General features: G+C 37.2%; 1 protein-coding gene across 1 annotated transcript; it reads left to right on the forward strand.

Annotated features, from left to right (window-relative positions):
• Nucleotides 1-138: 138 nt before the first annotated feature.
• On the forward strand, nt 139-19,791 carry Fastkd2 (FAST kinase domains 2). Its single transcript, XM_013012002.1, has 12 exons — nt 139-211; nt 1,148-1,986; nt 4,836-4,939; nt 5,571-5,679; nt 6,036-6,159; nt 6,418-6,557; nt 7,837-8,009; nt 14,405-14,568; nt 14,983-15,198; nt 15,893-15,974; nt 18,565-18,679; nt 19,622-19,791. Exons 2-12 carry the CDS (start codon nt 1,246-1,248, stop codon nt 19,739-19,741), a joined length of 2,088 nt encoding a protein of 695 aa, XP_012867456.1. The 5' UTR covers nt 139-211; nt 1,148-1,245; the 3' UTR covers nt 19,742-19,791.
• The last annotated feature ends 1,430 nt before the right edge of the window (nt 19,792-21,221 follow it).

The raw sequence follows: 21,221 nt of genomic DNA on the forward strand, positions 1-21,221 counted from the left end.
CCTGTATTAAAAGAGTCTGTGGTTTCTCTGCCTCTAGTTTTATTTCGGCGCTCAGGAAAATGAACCATTTTCTACAACGAGCCATTCTTTCCCGCGAACCGATCCTTTTTGACCTGCAAGAAATGCCGTAGGAGAATCTCGCGATACTTGGCAATGATCGGCGGAACTGTCATGGCGGCGCCCGTCCTCATCCACGGGTTCTTCCTCAGAGGTGAGCGTAGGACGAGTGTGGGAGGCGCGGCGGGCCGGCGTCCCACCCTGGACGCCGTGGGAGATCTGACGAGGAGTCGGCACGGAGTGACTGGCGGACGGCGCGGCTGCGGAGGACGCGGTCCGGGGAGGCCGGCCGATGGAGGCTCCTCCGGGCTCCGGGCCTCGCGGTGGCTTCCTGCGTCTCAGCAGGTCCAACCTGCCCAAGCCCAGGCTCTGACATGATCAGATCGCGTTGGGAAGTTTCCAGCCACGTTAGCATGGTCATGGAACACATCTCCAACCCTTTCTTTCATTATTTTCAGCGAATTCATGGCGCGATCACTGCGAAAGCTGCTAAATCATGGACACGTTCAGACAGCCTACAGGTGGTGGTTAGGTTCAGAAAGAGGGAGGAAAAGGAGAGAAAAAGAATAGACGAAGAGATGGTTCGGTACCAGCATAGATTTGTTAGGAAGAACAAAAATTACTCGCAAGGGAGAGCCTCTAGCGAAAGCTAGAGAGATTCACTCCTTACTTACAGCCCACGGATTTACAGTGAGTCAGATTGAAGGCTGGAATTGTCTAGTGGAGGTGATTGGGACGAAGGGCGGGAAACAAGGTGAAGGCTGGAGGGAGGGGAGGTTGCTGCGCCAGAGTACCTGCTCAAGGTCCAAGCTGGGAGTACATTTCGGTCTGATTCCTGTTGCTAGAGTTTATCTTGTCTGGAAAGGGTACTGTGGGAGTGTTAGTGAATCTGGGAACTACTCTGGGGCCTCAAGATAAGGACATCTGGTCAATTGGACGTAACAGAGGTAAACATGGAAGCAGTCCATATCATTACAATTGTTTTACTGTTTTAATGTAAATTTGTAATGACTCCATGGGTTCCTAGGCTGGCTTCTGTTAAGTGTATTTAAGTAAAAGTTTAAATTTCTTTCATTATTGTCTCCTACAGGAAAATGACATCATGTGTTGTTTTTCATTAAGAGAGGTGACTTCACTTTTATACTGACAACTTTAAAGCCATTTGAAAGTGTTTCAGTGGATAGCAAAATGAGTCATAAAGCAGGTTCCTTTTTACGGAACCTTGGACAAATCAATTCTTTAGTTCCAAGGAGCAGAACTCTGAGGTTATATCCTTTGAAGTTTTGCAGACCAAAAATTCCTCATTCAAACTGGAACCTAAGAAACTTTCTGTTAAGTGACTTCGATAATGGAATCCAAACATCATGTAGATACCTTTTTCAGGATGCATTTATTTTAAAATCAGGAGATGGTAGCTTGCAAAGAAAAGACATAAGCATTGCATCAGTATTTAGGGTTGACAGATTGCATTGTCCTAGAAGACTACTATTCTTTAACTCAAAGCATTCTCTTGTATCTGCTGAGACATTTGATGATGGATTGAAGAAAGTGAATGTTGATCCACAGTTCTCCAGTGGAGCTGAACCCAATAAAGAAATGAAACCAACTCCTATAAGCTATAGAAAATTGTCTCAAGAGTGTAATTCCTTGAGTGACGTGTTAGATATATTTTCAAAAGCCCCTACATTTCCTAGCAGTAACTATTTCTCAGCAATGTGGACAATTGCCAAAAGAATGTCTGAAGACCAGAAACGGTTTGAAAAGCAACTGATGTTTAGGCACCCAGCCTTTAACCACCTGTGTGATCACATGATGAGAGAAGCCAGGATAATGCACTATGACCACCTGCTGTTCAGTCTTTATGCTATGGTGAAGCTTGGAGTACCTCAGAATACTCTTGTGGTACAGACTTCCTTGAGGATGGTACAGGTAAAATCAAAAGGAAACTGAAATGTATTTATACATTTGAAAGGATGGGAAGAAAGATTAGACACTATCTGTGGAATATATGTGTTTCTTTTTTGTATAGTTTTATTTATTTGATATACAGAGGGGTTACAGTTATATACTCAGGTGATGAGTACATTTCTTTTTGAACAGTGTCATTCCTTCCCTCTCTTTCTCCCAGTTTTGCCCTCACATCCAAAGTTGTATAGTTTATTTTCAACATAGTGTCTAGTGAGTCTCACAGCTTCATTTATTCACTCTTTGTCCTACCATTACTGTGCTCGCCCCTTACCCTCCCCCAAACATAAACTTAGATTTGAGACAAAAGATAGCAAAAATAAAAACAGTGAAAAAGGAGAAAAAAGAAACAAAAACAAAACCCAAAGTAACAAAAAACTTCTTGTACTAGGGTGCTGGTGGCTGGTAGTTCTAGCTACTCAAGAGGCTGAGATCTGAGGATCACTGTTTGAAGGCAGCCTGGGCAGGCAAGTCCATGAGGCTTATTTCCAAGTAATCACATAAAAGCTTTGGTTCTGTGGCTCAAGTGGTAGAATGCTAGCCTTGAGCAAAAGGAGTTCAGGGATAGTGTTCAGTCCCTAGGTTCAAGCCTCAGGACTAACAAACAACCTCTTGTTTGCATTTCTTGGAGTTCATTTCAATAAATATCATTTTATATGATCATTTGCACATAGCTGTTGAGCCTCTGTGATCCTCTCCTAAGAGTATTGTCCTCAGGTCACACTGTGAATGTCTAGAGTCCTGTATAGTTTAGCATGTCTACATGTTTGGTAGTATTTTACCATATAGTGTGTTTACTTGTAGATTTGTAGGCTATTCTAGTTACAACAAATGGAAACAATGTAGTCTATGTTTCTTCAGGTCTGGCTTACTTAATACATTTTTTCCCAAGTCTTTCCATTTCCTTACAAATGGTACAATATTTCTGATGTGTAGAATTCCATTTTATATATATATATATATATATAATATTTTCTTGATCCATTTGATCATTGAGGGGCATCTAGGTTGATTCTATATCTTGATTAAGGTAAACAATGCTGCAATGAACATGGATGTGCTGGTAGCTTTAGCATGGCCTTCTTTGTGGTCTATTAGATAAATTTTCAGGAGTGGGATTGCTGGGTCCTAGGGAAGCTCTATGTTTAGTCTTTTAGGAACCTCCATACAACTTTCCAGAATGGTTAAACAAGTTTACATTCCTATCAGCAGTGTAGCAATGTTCCCTTTTGGCCACATCCCTATCAGCATCTATTATTTTTTGATAATGGCATTCCAAGTGGGGTGAAGTAGAATCTCATTGTTGTTTTAATTTACATTTCTTTTATGGCCTGAGATGTTCAACATTTCTTCACGTGTCTCACAGCCATTCTTGCTGAGAAGTCTATTAAATCCCTATTTATTATTTAAATTGAGTAGTTGTTTCTTTGAGGGTTTATTTTTGGGTGGTTTTAACTTTTTGAGCTCTAAGTATATTTTTAGATATGAGACTCTTGTGTGGTGCATAAGCTAGTAAAAAAATCTGCCATAGGTATTTATTTGTTTATATATTATTTGTTAGGAGACTTTAAGTTAGCTAGGTCCTTCCTTCCTTTCTTCTTTCCTTCTTTCTCTTTTATCTCTGTCTCTTTGTCTCTGTCTCTTTCTCTCCCTCTCCCTTCTTTCACCCTTCCTTTTCCTTCCTCTCCCCTGCCCTCTCCTCCTCTCCCTTCCTTTCCTCTCCCTTTCCTTTCTGTGCCAATCCTGGGACTGAATTTGGGGCCTGAGCACGGTTCTTGAGCTTTTTTGCTCAAAGTTATTACTTTACCACTTGAGCCACAGCTTTACTTTTGGTTTTTGGAAGGTCAATTGGAGATCTGAGTCTCATGAACTTTCCTGCTCCAGCTAACTTAGAACTACTATTGAATCTTAATTACTCAGCCTCCAGAATATATAGGGTTATGCATGTAAACCACCGGTGCCTAGCTATAGGTCATTTCTTTTGCTTTGGAAATTTTATGCTACTCACTTTCTCCAGGATGAATAATAATGAAGTGACTAAAGTACAGATACAGGATGTACAAAGAAAGAGTGGGTAGGTGAAAGAAAAGAGAAGGGAAGGGATTCATATTTGTAAATGGTATCTGGCTTTTACTTATATAATCTTCCTTAATCCTCTCAACTACACTTGGAGATTGATGTTATCTTCATGATGCAGAAGAAGAAGCCGACTCAGGGTTGTCAAGCAACTTGACTAAAGTCACAGAGCTAGTGAATTCATATTGACACAATAAACATTGGATGTCACTATGTATGAGTTACTGCATTTGTCAATAGGGATATATAAAGATATGAAAAACATAATCCCTTATAATCATGAGGCTTCTAAATCTAGAAAGGAAGACATGTTTTCAACCACTTAGAAAAACTAACCCTTTATAAGACATACAGTATTCTAGGCACTGTGGTGAACACTAGAGAATACAATTGTATACCTCAGTACACTGACATTATGTACCATGGGGTTTTTGTGATGGCTTGGGTCTTAAGAAGAGGAAAAAATAATGTTTGATTCAAGTTATTTCAGAAGCAAAGTGTCAAATGTGTTTTCAATTATATTGATAAATAAAAATGTATAAAATGGTGTGTATCCATTATTTGGAAAATTTGTGTATTCCAATTTATTTCCCCAATGAAGTTGTTTATTCTGGATTGAATATAGGGCTTATTGATTTAATATTTAGACTTTTAATGGGAAGTTCAGTGGTGTTCATTGGGTGAGATAATCCACTATGGACTTATTGTCTTATGTTTTCTGAATTGTATTTCAATAGGAACGTATCAATGAGTGTGACGAGAGATGTCTTTCAATTTTGTCAGTTCTTCTAAAGGCAATGGACCCATGCAAGAATGTGGATGTTCTTCAAGCAGGGTTGCGGTGAGAAATTCTTATCCTTCATGTGTTTTTATCTGACCCTCTGTACTTGAAATTAACAATTGAAATGAGAACTAAACTCCTTTTGGGGAGGGAAGGAACATATTGTAGGTAATTAAAGTCTTTCATACTTTAATAAACTTAAAATCCTAACTCTGAGTGAGATAAAGCTGTAAATAATACCTTTTTAAAAGAACTACCACAAACAAATATGTGAGCAAAATTGAAATTAAATTATCTTAAAACATAATTTTGAAATTGAGAGGTGGAGAAGACTGACAAGTATAATCCATTCAGGATAGTTATTTGGGCACTATGTTATTCATGACACTAGCATGAATCAACTAACCTAATGTCATAGATTATTGAGAATAATACTTAATCCCTTTTTTTGACTATACATAATAAATCTTAGTGTAGTATCCTGATATGATTTGAGAACACAATAATGTGAGACAAAATAGTTCTAGATGGTCTAGATACTAGTTCTATATGGTATACTAGTTCTAGACTCTGTTGGGCAGGTAGATCTCTTTAATAGGCTTCATATTCTTTGCTCATGAGAAGCAGGAACTGAGCCAAATAAAGTTTGAAATTATTCTAGGATTATAATATTTATTGTGTTTAATGACAGGATACTAGTTGATCAACATGTTTGGAAAATACAGCGTGTCTTCACATTACAAACTGTGATGAAATATATTGGAAAAGATACACCAGTAGCACTTAAAAAGAAATTGGAGGTAAGAACCTGAATTTTCTTTAGTGGATAATTAAAAAAAATATTTTTTGTGACCCTGCTACTATTTCTTGAAGTCACTTTGGAGTGGGGAGGATGGGGAGAGAACATTGTTAGGCTTTTGGGGTTTAGCTTTACTGAAGTCAATTAAGATTTTTTTGTTTGCATATATAAACATGAATTTACTTACCTGTCTGAGTTCTTCAAATTTCATCCTTTTTATTTAAAAGTTTATTTTTCCACTAATGATAAACACAGAGTAGTTTTTTTAGTGAGTTGTTTTTCTCAAACTTCATACTTTTTACTTAAAATTTTAATTTATTTTTCCACAAATGCTAAACACAAGTTTGTTTGTTTTAGATGAAAGCCTTGAAAGAATTAGACAGATTTTCTTTTTTGAATAGCCAGCACATGTTTGAAGTCCTTGCTGCTATGAACCATCGTTCTGTTGCTCTCCTGAGTGAATGCAGTAAGAAGGTCATAGGTAAGGGGAGTTTTCCTCTCATGATTAATAGTATCTGATGTGCTGTTTTGAATTACATTTGTTTTCCTTGTGAAATTTTGCTTTTATATGAGTTAAAATTGGTTATAAATATTTAATTTTTGCCTATAGTTTTTTTTTCCTAAAAATACGGTGCTTCCTTTTCTTTTAATCAAAAGGAACAGAAACGTTGGACATAATAAATCGTGCATTCAAAACTATCTGGTAATTTTTGTTTGTTTATTTAATTGGTTCTTAAAGATAATATCCATGGATGTCCTTTTAAAATATTGGTCAGCATCTTGCGGTCTTGCAAAGAACTCCAATACCATAATTTAGATCTCTTCAGGGGAATAGCAGATTATGTGTCTACAACTTTTGACATCTGGAATTTGAAACAAGTGAGTAAATGATCAGTTTCAAGTAGTCCTCAACAACTTTAAAGAGCATATCAATTTATTAAACATTTTAAGTATTTTTTTCTGCTTTATAGCAGTTAATATGTCAATTTCCAATACTAATCTGACTTTTGAAAAATTATTCATTATTCCTTTCTGGGGTTATTTATTAATATACTATTTAGTGATTTAATTGTCTTTGTATCTGAAACAAAAATGATATTGTCTGAAGTGTGCTCTCTTATTCGGTTTTTGGAAGATTATATTGTACATGAGTATTTATCATTGTGTGTTTCTTTTCCTTCCCAGATTTTTAAAAGTAACAGATAAATGTTGTTATTCATAAAGTGACAGATAAATGTTGTTATTCATAAAATGTTATTATTTATGATCATTTCCATTTTCATTCTGTGAAAAAGCTTCTAGGAATAATGTTTAATAGAAACATGGATCAGCTGCTAGAATTTTTCTCTTTATAATGAAGTAGGTGATGACTGTGGCAAATATTTGGGTCTGTTTAGAGAGTAAAGTGAATATTGATTTTATTAACTCAGTATTGAAAAATTTTACATTAACCTTGGGAAAAGAATTATTGTGGTAAAGACCCAAGGGGAAGGTTGGAGGTGTCCTGGAAAACTTATTTTTACCATGATACTTCAACCATTTTCAGTTTTAGAAATTATTATAAAATCTAGAAGTTTTTCAGTTACCTTAGGATCTAGGGAGTATCTGGAGTTGGAAGTGGGAGCTATTTGAGATTGTGTTAGTCACTTTGGGAAACCTCATTTAAAGGTACATTTAAAAGTAATTTTAAGATCTGTAGTATGAAAAGCATGTAGGAAAGAATTTAGTTTTAAATGAAATAGAAGTATGGAAACCATTGTATTGTTCTGGTTCTCAGATACAAAAAGATAATTAACTTAATATGATTCAAGAATTTCTGTTCCTTTTTTTTTGCTGGTCATAGGGCTTGAACTTAGGGCTTAGATTTTGTGTTCAAGACTAGCACTCTCCCACTTGAGCCACAGCTGCCCTTCCAGTTTTTGGTGTAGATAAGAATCTCATGGTCTTTCCTTTCCAGGCTGACTTTGAACCATGATCCTTAGATCTCAGACTCCTGAGTAACTAGGATTACAGATAAGAGCCACTGGTGCCAGGGAGATATTTTTTCCTTTTTAGAAAGTATTTTATCACTCAGGACAGTGGTATTACTGTTAATGTTTTTCAGATATAAAAGATTGTTAGCAGTTTATTGTAACTAAGACATTTTCCTCTTTTTAAGGTCCTTCTTCTCCTTGTTTTATTTGAAAACCTTCACTTTCGACCCATTGAATTGATGGACTTGTTTATGAAGAAAGTTGTAGAGAAACCTGAATCTCTGCACATGAAAAGTATTATATCTGTTCTGTTTGTGTATTCTTCTCTTAATCACATCGACAAAGGCCAGCACAAAGAGTATGTACTTTCTCTTTTACTCAATTATTACATAACATAAAATTATTTATAAATTATGAGCGTAACAGGTTATAACAACTGAATGTACCCGTAGTTATCATCCATGTGAAGAAACTAGACAGTATTTTTCAGTCATTTATGAAATTGAATAGAATTTTACTTTTACTGTTCTTTGTCTTTCTCAAAAAAATTCTCAATGTATGTTCATTCAGTATTCAAACTTTCCTATCTTATCTCATTAGCTACTAAGTTTGTAGTTTTTTTTAATTTGTTGTAAAGTTAAGAAATGTATCTTTAATTTAGTATTAGTTTTCCTTTTATTAAATGATAGCTACTCCTATAAATTTTTAAATGTCAGTGGATTATTGTTAACTCCTTACCCCATTCCAACCATTGTCCTAGTTCTGAGTTTGAGATTATGTAGTATTTGTTCTTCTGTGATTTGTTCATTACTTAGCATCATGTCCTCCATGTTTATCTATGTTCTAGCATATAGCTCTTTTTGAAGGATTAATATTATTCTATTGAATTTCACTATGTAACCCAGGGCAGCTTTGAACTTAGTCTGTAGTTCAAGATTACCTCAGGGTGGGAAGGTGGCTCAGTGGTAGAGCGCTTGCCTTGCATGCATGAGGCCCTGGGTTCGATTCCTCAGCACCACATAAGCAGAAAAACAAAAGGCCAGAAGTGGCACTGTGGCTCAAGTGGTAGAGTGCTAGCCTTGAGCTGAAGAGCTGAGGGACAGCGCCCAGGCCCAGAGTTCAGGCCACGACCGGACCCCCCCCAAAAAAAGATTACCTAGACTTGTGTTCTCAACCTTCTTCAACCTTCTCACTGCTGAGATTATAGATGTGCACCACTATATCTGGCTTCCCCTCTAAAAACATCTGTTTAGAATGATGGACATTTAGGTCGTTGAGGACATTTAGGTTGTATCCTGACTTTGTGAATAATGCTGCAATGAGCATGGAACTATGGATATCTTTAGGAGATCATGCTTATAAATATTTCTAGGTGTGGAATTGTCTCCTTTTAAATTTTTTGAGAAATCCTTATAGCTTTCCTTAGTAGCTATACTAATTTATATTTCTACCAACAGTACACAGACACTTTTATTTCCCCATTCTTTTTTTTAACAAGTTTTTTATTGTGAAAATACTGTACGGAGGAGTTACAATCACATGGGCAAGGTAATGAGTACATTTCTTATCAAGGATTGTTGCTTCCTCCTTTGTTTTTCCCCTACCATCCCTTACTTTCCACCTCCACAACTACGTTCCCTCCTCCTTCCCCCATCTTGTTTCCCCATTCTAATGTCTTCTTCCTAATCCTTTAAAAAAATAGTAGCCATTATAACCTGTGCAAGTTATATCTCATATCTTTTATGGGTTTGATTGGCATTTTCCTTATGATTATTGGTAATGAGCATTTTAACATATTCCGTAAACTATTTGTGTGTCTACTTTGTAGATCATTCTGTATAATACAGACATTTTACTATATACTGAAAACAGCAAAACACTAATGAAAGAATTAAGACAACACTAATGAAAAATAGAAAAGAATGCAAACATTTGTGGGCTACTTTTTCACCTCCTTGATTAGATTTATTCTGTTTTATTCTTTTTGCTGCTATTATAAATGTGATTTCACAGTTCATTGGTAGTCTAGATAGAGTTTGACAATTTTGTTGATCTCTTCAAAAAGCCATGTCTTAATTTTGTTAATTTTTGTTAATTTTTTTCCTATTCTCTATTTCATTTATTTCTGTGTTCTTTTATTTTGGTCAGTCGTGGAGCTTGAACTCTGGGCTTGGGCGCTGTCCCTGCGCTCTTCAGCTCAAGGCAAGCACTCTACTGCTTGCGCCACAGCACCACTTCCTCTATTTCATTTATTTCTGTGCTAATCCTTATGATCTTTTTCATTCTGCTAAGTTTGGGCTTAATAATTTCCTCAAGTACAATTTTAGATTATTTCTTTGTGATCCCATAATTTTTGATATGTTGTGGTTTTGTTGAGATATTTTCCACTTTGACTTCTTTGGCCCATTAGCTCGTCTGCCAGGCACCTATGGCTCATGCTTGTAATTGTAGCCACTCAAGAGGCTGAGGTCTGAGGATCTTGGTTCAAACCCAGCCCAGGCAGGAAAGTCAGTGAGACTTATCTCCAATTAACTATCAAAAAGCCAGAAGTGGAGCTGTGGCTCAAGTGGTAGAGCGCTAGCCTTGAGCAAAAAAATCTCAGGGATAGTACCAGTCAGGGAAAGAACCCAGGCCTTACACATACACATGCATGTGTGCTCCATCTCCATCACCCCCCCCCCCCACATACAATGTTCTATAATTTTCACATTTTTGTGAATTACCAGCTTTGCTTTTGATTTCTAGTTTCATTCCATTATGGGCTGAAAGGATATTTGTATAGTTTTTATTTTTCTTGAAATGTTAAGTTGTTTTAAAAAAATTAACATGATCTGTTGATTGTCTAGCTTTTGTCATCTGTTTCCTGATTGGATTTATTTGTGTATGTCCTGAAACTCACTGTTTCTTTAAGATAGTTACTTTGTATTCTTTGTGAGGCAATCAAGTCTCCATTTGTTTGGGGTCAGCTATTTGATAGTTATTCCTTTAATTGTATCATGTGGTCTTGATTGTGTTTAAGTAGTTTTTTGCACTGTTGTCTGCACATTTAAAGGAACAACTGCCTCGCCCTACTTTTATAGACTGGCTTTGACAAGGAAAGACCCTCAGTCAAGTCAGAAAATACAGGGCCCTTTCAGGCCTTTCTGTGGATATGTCTTCTCTGATTGTGCTTGAAATTTTTTTTTTTTTTTGGTTGGAGGTGCAGGTCCTGGAGCTTGAACTCAGGGTCTGAGTGCTGTCTCTGAACTTTTGCTAGCACTTGAACCACAGCTCCATTTACAGCTTTTTTTGGGGGGGCGGGTGTAATTGGAGATAAGAGTTCCAATAGGCTTTCCTGCCCAGCCTGACTTTGGACCATAATCCTCAGATCTCAGCCTCCTGAGTAGTTAGGATTACAGGCATGAGCCATTAGCACCTGGCTGGATTCCTAATTAGGATTTGGAAATTTCATTTATTTCAGGAGCCCATAAGCTCTTGCTCCCTCTGGTGTCTGTCCTCGGAACTGTAGGCTGGGACATTGGAGATGCACCAGATTCCTTCCTTCTGGTGTTCTGCTCATTTCCCAACCTTGAAGAGCTGCTCTGTCCACTATAAGCCACCAAGCTCTTTTCCTTTCTTTTTAACTTTTCCTAAGCATCTGAACTGTGCTAGTTGTGTTGGCATGGAGATAGGAGGCAAGATATGAGGTGTCCAAGAAATGGGCACTCAGATAGTTGTGATGTTAAAGGTGTATTCCACTGCACTTCTCTGCTTCTTTGGGTGATACCCATGACTCTGTACTTTCTCTTCATCTTAGTGTCTGTGCTAGTTGCAGAAAGTACTTTCCTAAAACTCTGCCTAGACAGCTGATCTATGCTGGATCCATCAGTACCTCATGTGAGGTGAAGCAGAAACCAATTCCTTAGTCTCAGTGAAAGACCGGAATGCTGTGTGCATCCTCTACTCTTTCCTCCAAGAGAAAAGTCATAGGCCAAGAGTGTCTGTTAGTGTTGAGTGCTGACAGTTTGAGGGAGGGCTTGATATAGGTAAAGTTCTCCTTTTATCTTCCTATGCAGCTGTTTTTGATTTTGCGCATATTTGGATTACTATGACCTTTTTTTATCTTGATTCTGGACTCCTCATGAAGTCCTATTTGGTCTGTAGGTTTTCATCAAATCAGTGTTTCTGTAGAGCTAAATGACCTGGTCTTTCTATTTGTCTGTCTTATTAATGTCACTCTTAGTGACTATTCACTTTGTCCCAAACTACTTTCTGTTCTTTTTATCTATTACTAGATAAACATCTTTTTTTTTTTTGGTCAGGGTTTATTTAAAACCAGGAAGAAGAGTATTATTTTAGGTGGATTAAAATAACAGCTTCTAAAGATAGTTTTTCTAGGTTTGAATTCCAGCCCTACCTTTATTACATACTACATGCTTGACAAGTTATTTATTTGTGCAAAGAGTTGTTCACTATTAAAATGGGGATAAATTTGCCTTGAGTCATTTTGAGGATTAAATGAATTACCTATGCCAGACTATGAAAACAATGTCTGTCATAAAGTAGTTGTTAGATTGAAAAAAGGAAATAGCATGGAGGAAAAAACATTCAGAGGGTGTTAGTGACAAGATTTTCAGGTTGTCTTTTTTGCCACAAAATAACTGGCATCCAGATTCTAAAGCTATCTATTTGTGTTCAGTTCATCAATTAAGTCGGGCTAGGCTGCCTACAAAGCACCTGCCTACTGTGCCCACCACTGAAACAGTTTCCTTTGCTTTCTCTGGTGTCTCTGTCAGTGCCAGTGTATCCTAAAATCTGGTGGATACTTGGCCACATAATTGTGTCAATTCATGTATCTCTATTCTTCATTTAATAAGCTCTCTGGAATCAAAACCAGGTTCCTTGAACTTAGCACAGGACCTAACAAAAAATGGGCATTTAATAAAGGTTGAAAAATATCTCCTAAATTTATCCTTCTCTTGCTCTGACATGGTTTTCTTTCTCTCCTTGACCTCTGCACTTTTCAGACAATTACTAGCAAGCTGGTGGTAATGAAAACTCTAGAAATTGTCTCTTAGAGCGTATGGGGTTAGCGAATAAGTGCTAAGGGGTGAGGGAGATTATGGATTCTAAGCAGCTCAAGTGGTAACTGGATCCAGTGAAATCGTCATACCAAAAAGAAGCAACAAGAGTTGGGGTATTTAGTAAAATATTAGTAGCAGAATTAAATAGTACAGGAGAGGAGGATTATGAATATTATCCTTTTATCTGTCTGTTCTGCTTTTATTGGACCTAGAGGTTCTCAACCAGAGTGATTTGTCTCCCAATGGGACATTTGGCAGTGCTGGAGGCATGTTTTGTTGCCACAACTGGAGGACATACAAAGGCTAAGCCTTGTGTGCTGCTATTTACTAGGTGGAGGCCAGAAGTTCTGCTAACACCCCTCACAACAAGGAATTATCCAGTTCTAAATGTCAGTCATACTGTGATTAGAAAAGTCTATCTACCTCGTAGTCTCCCATTCCATGTCTCTGTGTAGAGGAACAGGGACAGTGGGAGATAGCAGTTAATCAGTCCACATATGCCCCGTTGTCTGAGTTTGGTACTCTGATGACTATGAAAAAGAAGTTTGTGCTCCATCTTTTCTAGTTCAATTTAGAGGCCATATCTTGTTCTTCCAGAGGGAAGCAGTAAATGGCAGGTACCAGATGATGCTGTATGAAGCAAAGAGTAAGGACAACATTGTAAGCAAGAGTGACAAGGTTGAAAAAATAGGCTAACTCCAAGCATTTGGAAAGAGAGTTGACTGGAAGAGATGGATGTGATAGGAACATGTATGTCCAGAAGCTGATTGCCTATAGTAGGGAGAGGGCATGTAAGATCCATATTTTCTGTGGCTTGCAATCTACAGAGGAAAACATTTATCTACTTAACCCATCACCTTTTTTCTTAGTTTTTTTTTTTTTAACTTCTTGATCTTTTTTTTTTTTCTCCAAATCACAGCTAATCCCAGACTGTTTCAGAGATAGAGTCTTTTGGATTTATCTGCCCAGACTAACTTCAAACTGATCCTCCAGGTCTCAACCTCTTTAGTAGGTAGGATTATAGACATGAGCCATCGATATTAAACTTAACTCAGAATTTTGATAGCTACAGAATTTTAATAGATGATACAATTTCTGCAAGAGTGCTGGCTTTATAGAAAATCTTCTATAATTATTAAAAGTCTCTAAAACTGGATGTGGAAGTTAGTGTATACCTGTAATCCTTGCACTTTGAGGCTAGGGTAGGAGGATCACAAGTTTGAGGCCAGCTTGATCTACATAGTGAGTTAAGTTGAATATCAAGAGCTTAAGACAGTCAACCTATAAGTCAGGGCTCTGGAGACTGGCAATACTGTCCCTGTCATTCCTTGCTTCAGAGCTTGCTTACCCAAACACTACTAATTCATAGACTAATTACTCAACTTCTCTGGGCCTGTTTACTCATTTTCTTATTGGAATAGTAATAATGTCCCATAGTTTTAGTAAGACTTAAACAAGTAAAATTACTAAATAACTTTTAGAGCAAGATATAGCAATAGGCCTTCATTAATTGGATATACTAGCAATTTATCCTGATTTATATGTAGAAACTTATTTATAGACCTGGTTTTCTTATCTCTTTTCTTGGGATTCATTGAAGACATTAGTTCTATAACACCTACTTAGCTCCTCCATGACCTTGTTTTTGTATTTATGTTTGAAATCTGATTTTTCTTTTTATTCCTAAAAGGTTCCTAGAAGGTATGTCCAGTGCTCTGACTGGTTGTCTACACCATATTTCTTCTGAAAACCTACTGAACGCCATGTGTTCATTTTGTATGATGAATTATTTCCCCTTGGCTCCTATTAATGAACTTCTCCAAAAAGAAATCATCGATGAACTGCTGACATCAGGTAGGATGGCAGTGCGTAGTAATGACTAAAGTAAGACACTGGAGTCTGCAGAACAGATGTTACTGGGGAAGAGGGTGAAGGTAAAGTCAGTGCTTCAAACCACCCAACCTACAGAGACCCCAGGAGAGTTCTCATAAGAAAGAGACACTTACAGATAGAGATATATTAATATTATCTTGAAGATAGAGCATCCATTAAAAAAATTATTGTATAGGTAATGTTCAAAGGAGTTATAGTTACATGTCAGGTATTGAGTACATTTCTTTTTGGACATTGTCACCTCTTCCCTCATCAATTTTCTCCCTCCCAACCCCTTTCCCTGTGAAGTTGTATAGTTCATTTTCAACATAGTGTCTAGTGAATATCACTGCTGACTTCGTTAACCCTTTGTTCCACCATTGTGTTATTTTTTAGGTGATGTAGAGAAAAATGTTCTTAGGCTTCATATTTTAGATACGTGTCTGAAACTTGACGATGTTGCTTATCAAAGTGCCATAGACCTACCACTGCCACCACCGCCACCGTCACCATCGCTGACACATGCAAAGGTTGCCCAGGTGCTAAGTAGCATTCTGGGAGGTGAAGGATACTTTGCAAGAAATGTCCAGTTGCCACATAACTATCACATTGGTATGGGACTTCCTTATTTTATTTATTTCCCTTAAAAAAGAAGTTCAGCAGTAGCTCAAATGGTAGAGCGCTATCCTTGAGCTGAAGAGCTGAGGGACAGTGCTCAGGCCCAAAGTTCAAGCCCCATGACTGACAAAAAAAAAAAAGTTCATTGTAGCAGCTTAGTACCATGTAGTTTTTCCTTGGACCTGGATTGCCAGGGTTTGTATTCTTCCTTTACAAATGACCAGTGATGTGATTTTAGACACCTTAATTTCCTTATCTGGAAAATGGCAATATACTTTGAGACTAATAACTGATAACTAATCTGAGTAAAAATCCACAGACGGGGGGCTGGGAAGATGGCTCAGTGGTAGAGCGCTTGCCTTGCATGCATGAGGCCCTGGGTTCAATTCCTCAGCACCACATAAGCAAAAAGAAAAAAGCCAGAAGTGGCTCAAGTGGTAGAGTACTAGCCTTGAGCTGAAGATCTGAGGGACAGCGCCCAGGCCCAGAATTCAGGCCCCACGACCGGACCCCCCAAAAAAAAAAAAGAATCAAGTAAAAATCCACAGACTAGTGTTTGCCAACTAGTAAGCTCTCAGTATTTTTTTTTTTTTGGCAACTGCCATTATCATTACTAATAGTAGATTTAGACATTTTGATATAGAAATTCATGATGTTTGAAAATTTCATTTCAATTTTTTTCTTTCAGATTTTGAAATCAGAATGGATGCCAACAGAAGCCAAGCATTTTCATTTTCAGAGGCTGACGTTACTTCTACAAATATACAAAGGTTGCTTACATAATACTTACTTTCTTGGCTTTCTGAAATTAAATCTGAAATCTGAAAGTCTTCATATCAGATAGCAGTAATAATACCAATGTGTTTGTATAGAGCTTTCAACAAACCAAAAGATTTTTCACTCAAAATCTACTGTTTCATGTAAATGTGTTTTTTTAAATTGTTTTCCTTTTGTTTGTTTTGTTGGTCATGGAGCTTGAACTCAGGGCCTGGGCACTGTCCCTGAACTCTTTCATCTTTCATTCAAGGCTAGCATTCTACCACTTTGAACCACAGCATCACTTCTGGTTTTTCATGGGGACTTTTCTGCCTAGGCTAGTTTTGTACCACGATCATCAGATCTCAGTATCCTGAGTAGTTAGGCTCATAGGCGTGAGCCACTGGTATCCAGTGTAAATGTGTTTATTACAGTTGAATACAAAACTGGAATTGTGTTGCTTATTGAAATAGACATTTTCAAAAAGCTAGATTTTGAAGCTAAACTGGTCATAAAGCAATGCTAACATAGTTGAGCTATCAATGCTTGAACTTCAAACAAGGTAATATTTTAAAGACACAAAGATTTGAGACTTCTACAGACAAACAAATACCAGCTGGTCACTGGAGGCTCCAACTTGTAATCCTAGTTATTCAGGAGGATAAGACCTGGAGGTTTGAAGCCAGCTAGATTCCATCTTTAATTAGCCAACAAAATACTGTCCTAGAGGCATAGTTCAAGTAGAAAAATGCCAGCGATCAGAAAGCAAGCAGATTGAGATCATAAGGCCTAGAGTTTAAGCATTATGCCAACACGCGCGCACACACACACACACACACACACACACACACACACACACACACACAAAATAATCTAATATCCAACATATAGTTTGCTTTACTTCCTTACTCAAAGACCTTTCAAAAGTAGAGAAACCTTAGCTTTTTCTTTCTTTCTTTCTTTCTTCCTTTCTTTCTTTCTTTCTTTCTTTCTTTCTTTCTTTCTTTCTTTCTTTCTTTCTTTCTTTCTTTCTTTCTTTCTTTCTTTCTTTCTTATTTTTTTCTGGTCCTAGGGCTTTGAACTCAGGGCCTTGGTACTATCCCTTAGCTTTTCCACTCAAGGCTAATGCTCTACTATTTGAGCCACACTTCTACTTCTTGCTTTTTGGTGGTTAGCTGGAGATAAGAGTCTCATAAACTTCCCTGCCAGGGCTGGCTTTTAACTACCATCCTCAGATATCAGCCTCCTGTGTAGCTAAGATTGCCGGTATAAGCCGTTGGGGACCAGCAGAACCTTAGCACTTCAGTTAAATTGTATTGTACGAGGGCAGGGAGTATTGACATTAATCATAAATGGAGTCCTTGACTCATCAGAACCTGTGGAGAAGCACTGTACCATACCTGGAGGAGTTAGGTCATGAGTCATTGCATACCCCCTCTTCAGTCAGCCTTTGTGGAGAGGCTTTTTGGGTCTTAGATGAGTCAGCCTAAGACCTTGTCTCAAGGAATTTATATTCCTTTACCCTCTTGGGCAGTAAACAAATATGACCTAGAGATATAGAATAAATCTCTTTATCTTGTGACTTACTCTTTGTGAATCCCTCTGGCTCTTTCTTTGGCCACTGTTTTCACATGTTTTATTTCCTACCCATCTGTCCTCAAAAAAGACTTCCTTGCTGAACTTGTTGACGTTTTTGTTCTTTTTTTTTTTTTTTTGTCCGTCATGGGGCCTGAACTCTAGGCACTATCCCTCAGCTCTTCAGCTCAGGGCTAGCACTTTACCACTTGAGCCACAGCGCCATTTCCGGCTTTTTTTTGCTTATGTAGTGCCAAGGACTCGAACCCAGGGCTTCATGCATGCAAGGCAAGCACTCTACCACTGAGCCACCTTCCCTGCCCAAAGATTTTGTTCTTTTTCTTTCTTGGCATACTAAGAACTCTCTGACATAGTAAAAGAGCTATCATAGTTCTCAGTAGAAAGAACTGACAAGTGAAGAACTTAAGCATTTCTTTAATATATGTATATAATATAGTCATATAATTTCTCTTATAAAATCTAGTGTGTAGAAGACAATGAGGATATAGTATCTTTATAAATTCCTTTTCCATTTTTCTTCCTAGTCAACTTATTTCCAAAATTCACACATGAGAAAACATATAACATTCTTTACATTGTTGTTACAGATGTTAGTTTTTCTAGTCGACTTTCTCTTAAGTTTTTAAATGTTGTTCTTTACAATATCTGCAATGTATTTACCATTATTAGTATTCCCCATTCAACTTCTAATGAGTAATTGTATCCAGGTCAGAGATTTGCACTACCAAAGCAACTTTAAAATGGGTGCTTTCCTATCTGCAAATTTTCCTCCTCACAAATGTAGGCATTCTCAACAATGGCTGAAGGAAAACTGTATAAAATATTCAAGATTTTGGTTTGCAAATAGTATGATACGTATAGAGACCCAAGTAACAGAAAGAAAAGAAGGACTAAAACAGGGGCTTTTCAAGAAAGCTCAACTTGGGAATCTGCAAAGAACAGATATGTAGCAAGATTGTAAATGCTCATCTCCCTAATTGTTCTTGTGTTGTGTATGTTTATTTTCAGGGTAGCTGTGCTCTGTGTTCCTAAATCCCTTTATTGTTTGGATTTAAGCCACCCGAGAGGTTTTCTTGCTATGAAAATGCGGCATTTGAATGTAATGGGTTTTCATGTAATCTTGGTAAGAAAAAAATGCAAATGAAGTATTCTTTCATTACTGATATACATTCCAGTACTTATTGGGAATACCATGATTGAATTTGGTTATTAACACTCTAGGGAAATTGTCAGCTTTATTGGAACAAATACTTTATTTCTGATTTTCTTTGAAAAGGAACATTGCCAGTATATGACTTGGCTCTGCTTAGCAGATATTGGGGAATTTTATGAATGTTGTTAATGGGCAACTTTAATCCATTTTTGATAAGGAAGATTGTAAATAATACTTTTTCCTATTTAATTGAAGTTATATTAAACCATTCCAGTTTCCACACAATCTTGAACCTGGAAAAAAAAGGTGTTAATGTTTGTTTTCCTTAGCCAGAATGAGGCTGATGCAGGGTACAGACCACTTGAACACTCAGAAGAAGATGGTCTTCCTCTTATGGCTCCCTTTGATCTCAAGCACCACAGCTTTCCTTGAACAGCATCTTCTACTCCTAAATATCTCTACCCATAAAAAGAATCATATAAATACATTTATATCTATGGTAATGTTGGGACCAATCTTCCTGCTGTTCACTTGGCCTTATGCATAATCTGAAGTGTAAACACTCAGGTCTTCCATTAATGTACATTAGAATCCAGAGATGGGTCATGTATAGATTCCTAAGATTGAAATGTCCCCCTTCTCCTAGTGTACAACTAGTGGTATTGTATAGTAAAAAGATCTTTCCAACAAAGTAATTTTTATACCATTTAGACAGCCTTTAAAGTTTTTATAATGTTCACTGTTAGAGTGCTTCTTAATTCTATAGTCAATTCATATAGTCTTATTAGGTTTTGAAAATATGAGTAACTGTAATTTAATTTATTCTTAAAAAGCTGTTGACTTTAATATGGTTGAAGTTACAGCTTTTAAAAGTTATCATTTCACAAACTATTTTTCTTTTTCTCTGGTTAGGTTAATAATTGGTTGATGGAAAAACTAAAGATGGAAGATGCATCTATGCTTTTGAAGACTAAAATCTATTCAGTTGAAGCCTTACCCACCACTGATGTAAATTTGCAAAGTACATATTAAAAGTCAGCATTTTCATATCAGGAGACACATATATCCAGTAAAAATTAACTTTAATAAAGACTGAAATCAGTGAAATTAACATGGCAGCTCATGATAACAGAACACTAATTTATTTCTCTGTCAAAAGAATTTATGTATTTATTTATTTTGTAGTTTTTGTGCCAGTCCAGAGGCTTGAACTCAGGGCCTGAGTGCTGTCCCTTGAACTTTTCTGCTCAAGTCTACTGTTCTACCACTTGAACTACAATGCTATTTCTGGCTTTATGCTGGCTTATAAGAGATGAGTTTCATAGACTTTCTGTCCTGGGGCTGGCTTTGAATGGTCATCCTCAGATCTCAGCCTCCTGAGTAGCTGGAGTTACAGGAATGAATCACCACTATTGCCTGACAAAAATTATTTTAAGAATAGAAAATGTGGAAGTAGAGTTATGGCGTAAGTGGTAGATACAGTACCAATTTTGCACAAAATAGCTAAGGGATAGAACTTAGACCCTGAGTTTAAGCCCTAGTACCAGCATAAAAAAGGAATAGAAGTGATGTTATTAGCATTTTAGAATATGCTGAAAAATTTTTAGAAAGGTCATTTTTCCTAACCACTAATACTCTCCACTCTAAATGTTTAAAAATTCATGAGGTGCAAATTTTACTTTTTTCATCAGTTTCAATGCATAAAAATCTGGATTCTTGTTGGGCACCAGTTGCTCACTCCTGTAATCCTAGCTTCTCAAGAGGCTGAGATATGAGAATCAAGGTTCAGTCCAGCCTGGGCAGGAAAGTCCGTGAGACTCTTACTCCAAATTACCTACCAATAAGCTGGAAATGGAGCTGTGTCTCAAGTGAGAGTGCTAGCCTTGAGCATGAAATGCTCAGGGACAGCGCCCAGGCCCTGCGTTCAAGCCTCAGGACTGGCCAAAAAAATGAATAGTCAAGGATTTCCCAGTCTGGTAATAAAAACAATTACAACAGTATAACGGCAGCAGTCAACTTTTATCTACTCACTCAACTGCATTTAGAAAAGGTTAGAACTGGAAGGAGTCCAGTGGTCATTTGGTGTACCCTCCTAGTTTTATGTGGAAGAAAGTTCAAATTCAATCATTCCATTCTTTTCATTGTCTGCTGGAGTAGGTCATGTCCCCAGGGTGCTGGATTCTAGTTCCAAATTGGGTGTCATTTAGTTTTGTGTACTTGGCCAAGTGATTTAACCTTTATAAGCTTCCTAAGGAGATGAAAATATTCCATTATTAATGAAACTAAGGTTCATTATTTAATGTTAAGTGTATCAGTTTCTTTCCAGTAGCTAGTTATGATTCTTAGTGGAAGGACTGGATAAACTTAGATACTTAAAGCTGCCATTTAGAATAGTAATTTTCTTGAGTTTGAACTGATTCATATGGCACATAAAAGACCTTCCTCTCTTACTAGCCTTACTAATATTACCATTCTTCATTGTTTTGTGGCAATGAAAGAAAAGTGGGCTGAT

Source organism: Dipodomys ordii, unplaced genomic scaffold (assembly GCF_000151885.1).
Source record: "Dipodomys ordii isolate 6190 unplaced genomic scaffold, Dord_2.0 Scaffold1, whole genome shotgun sequence".
Classification (NCBI taxonomy): domain Eukaryota; kingdom Metazoa; phylum Chordata; class Mammalia; order Rodentia; family Heteromyidae; genus Dipodomys; species Dipodomys ordii.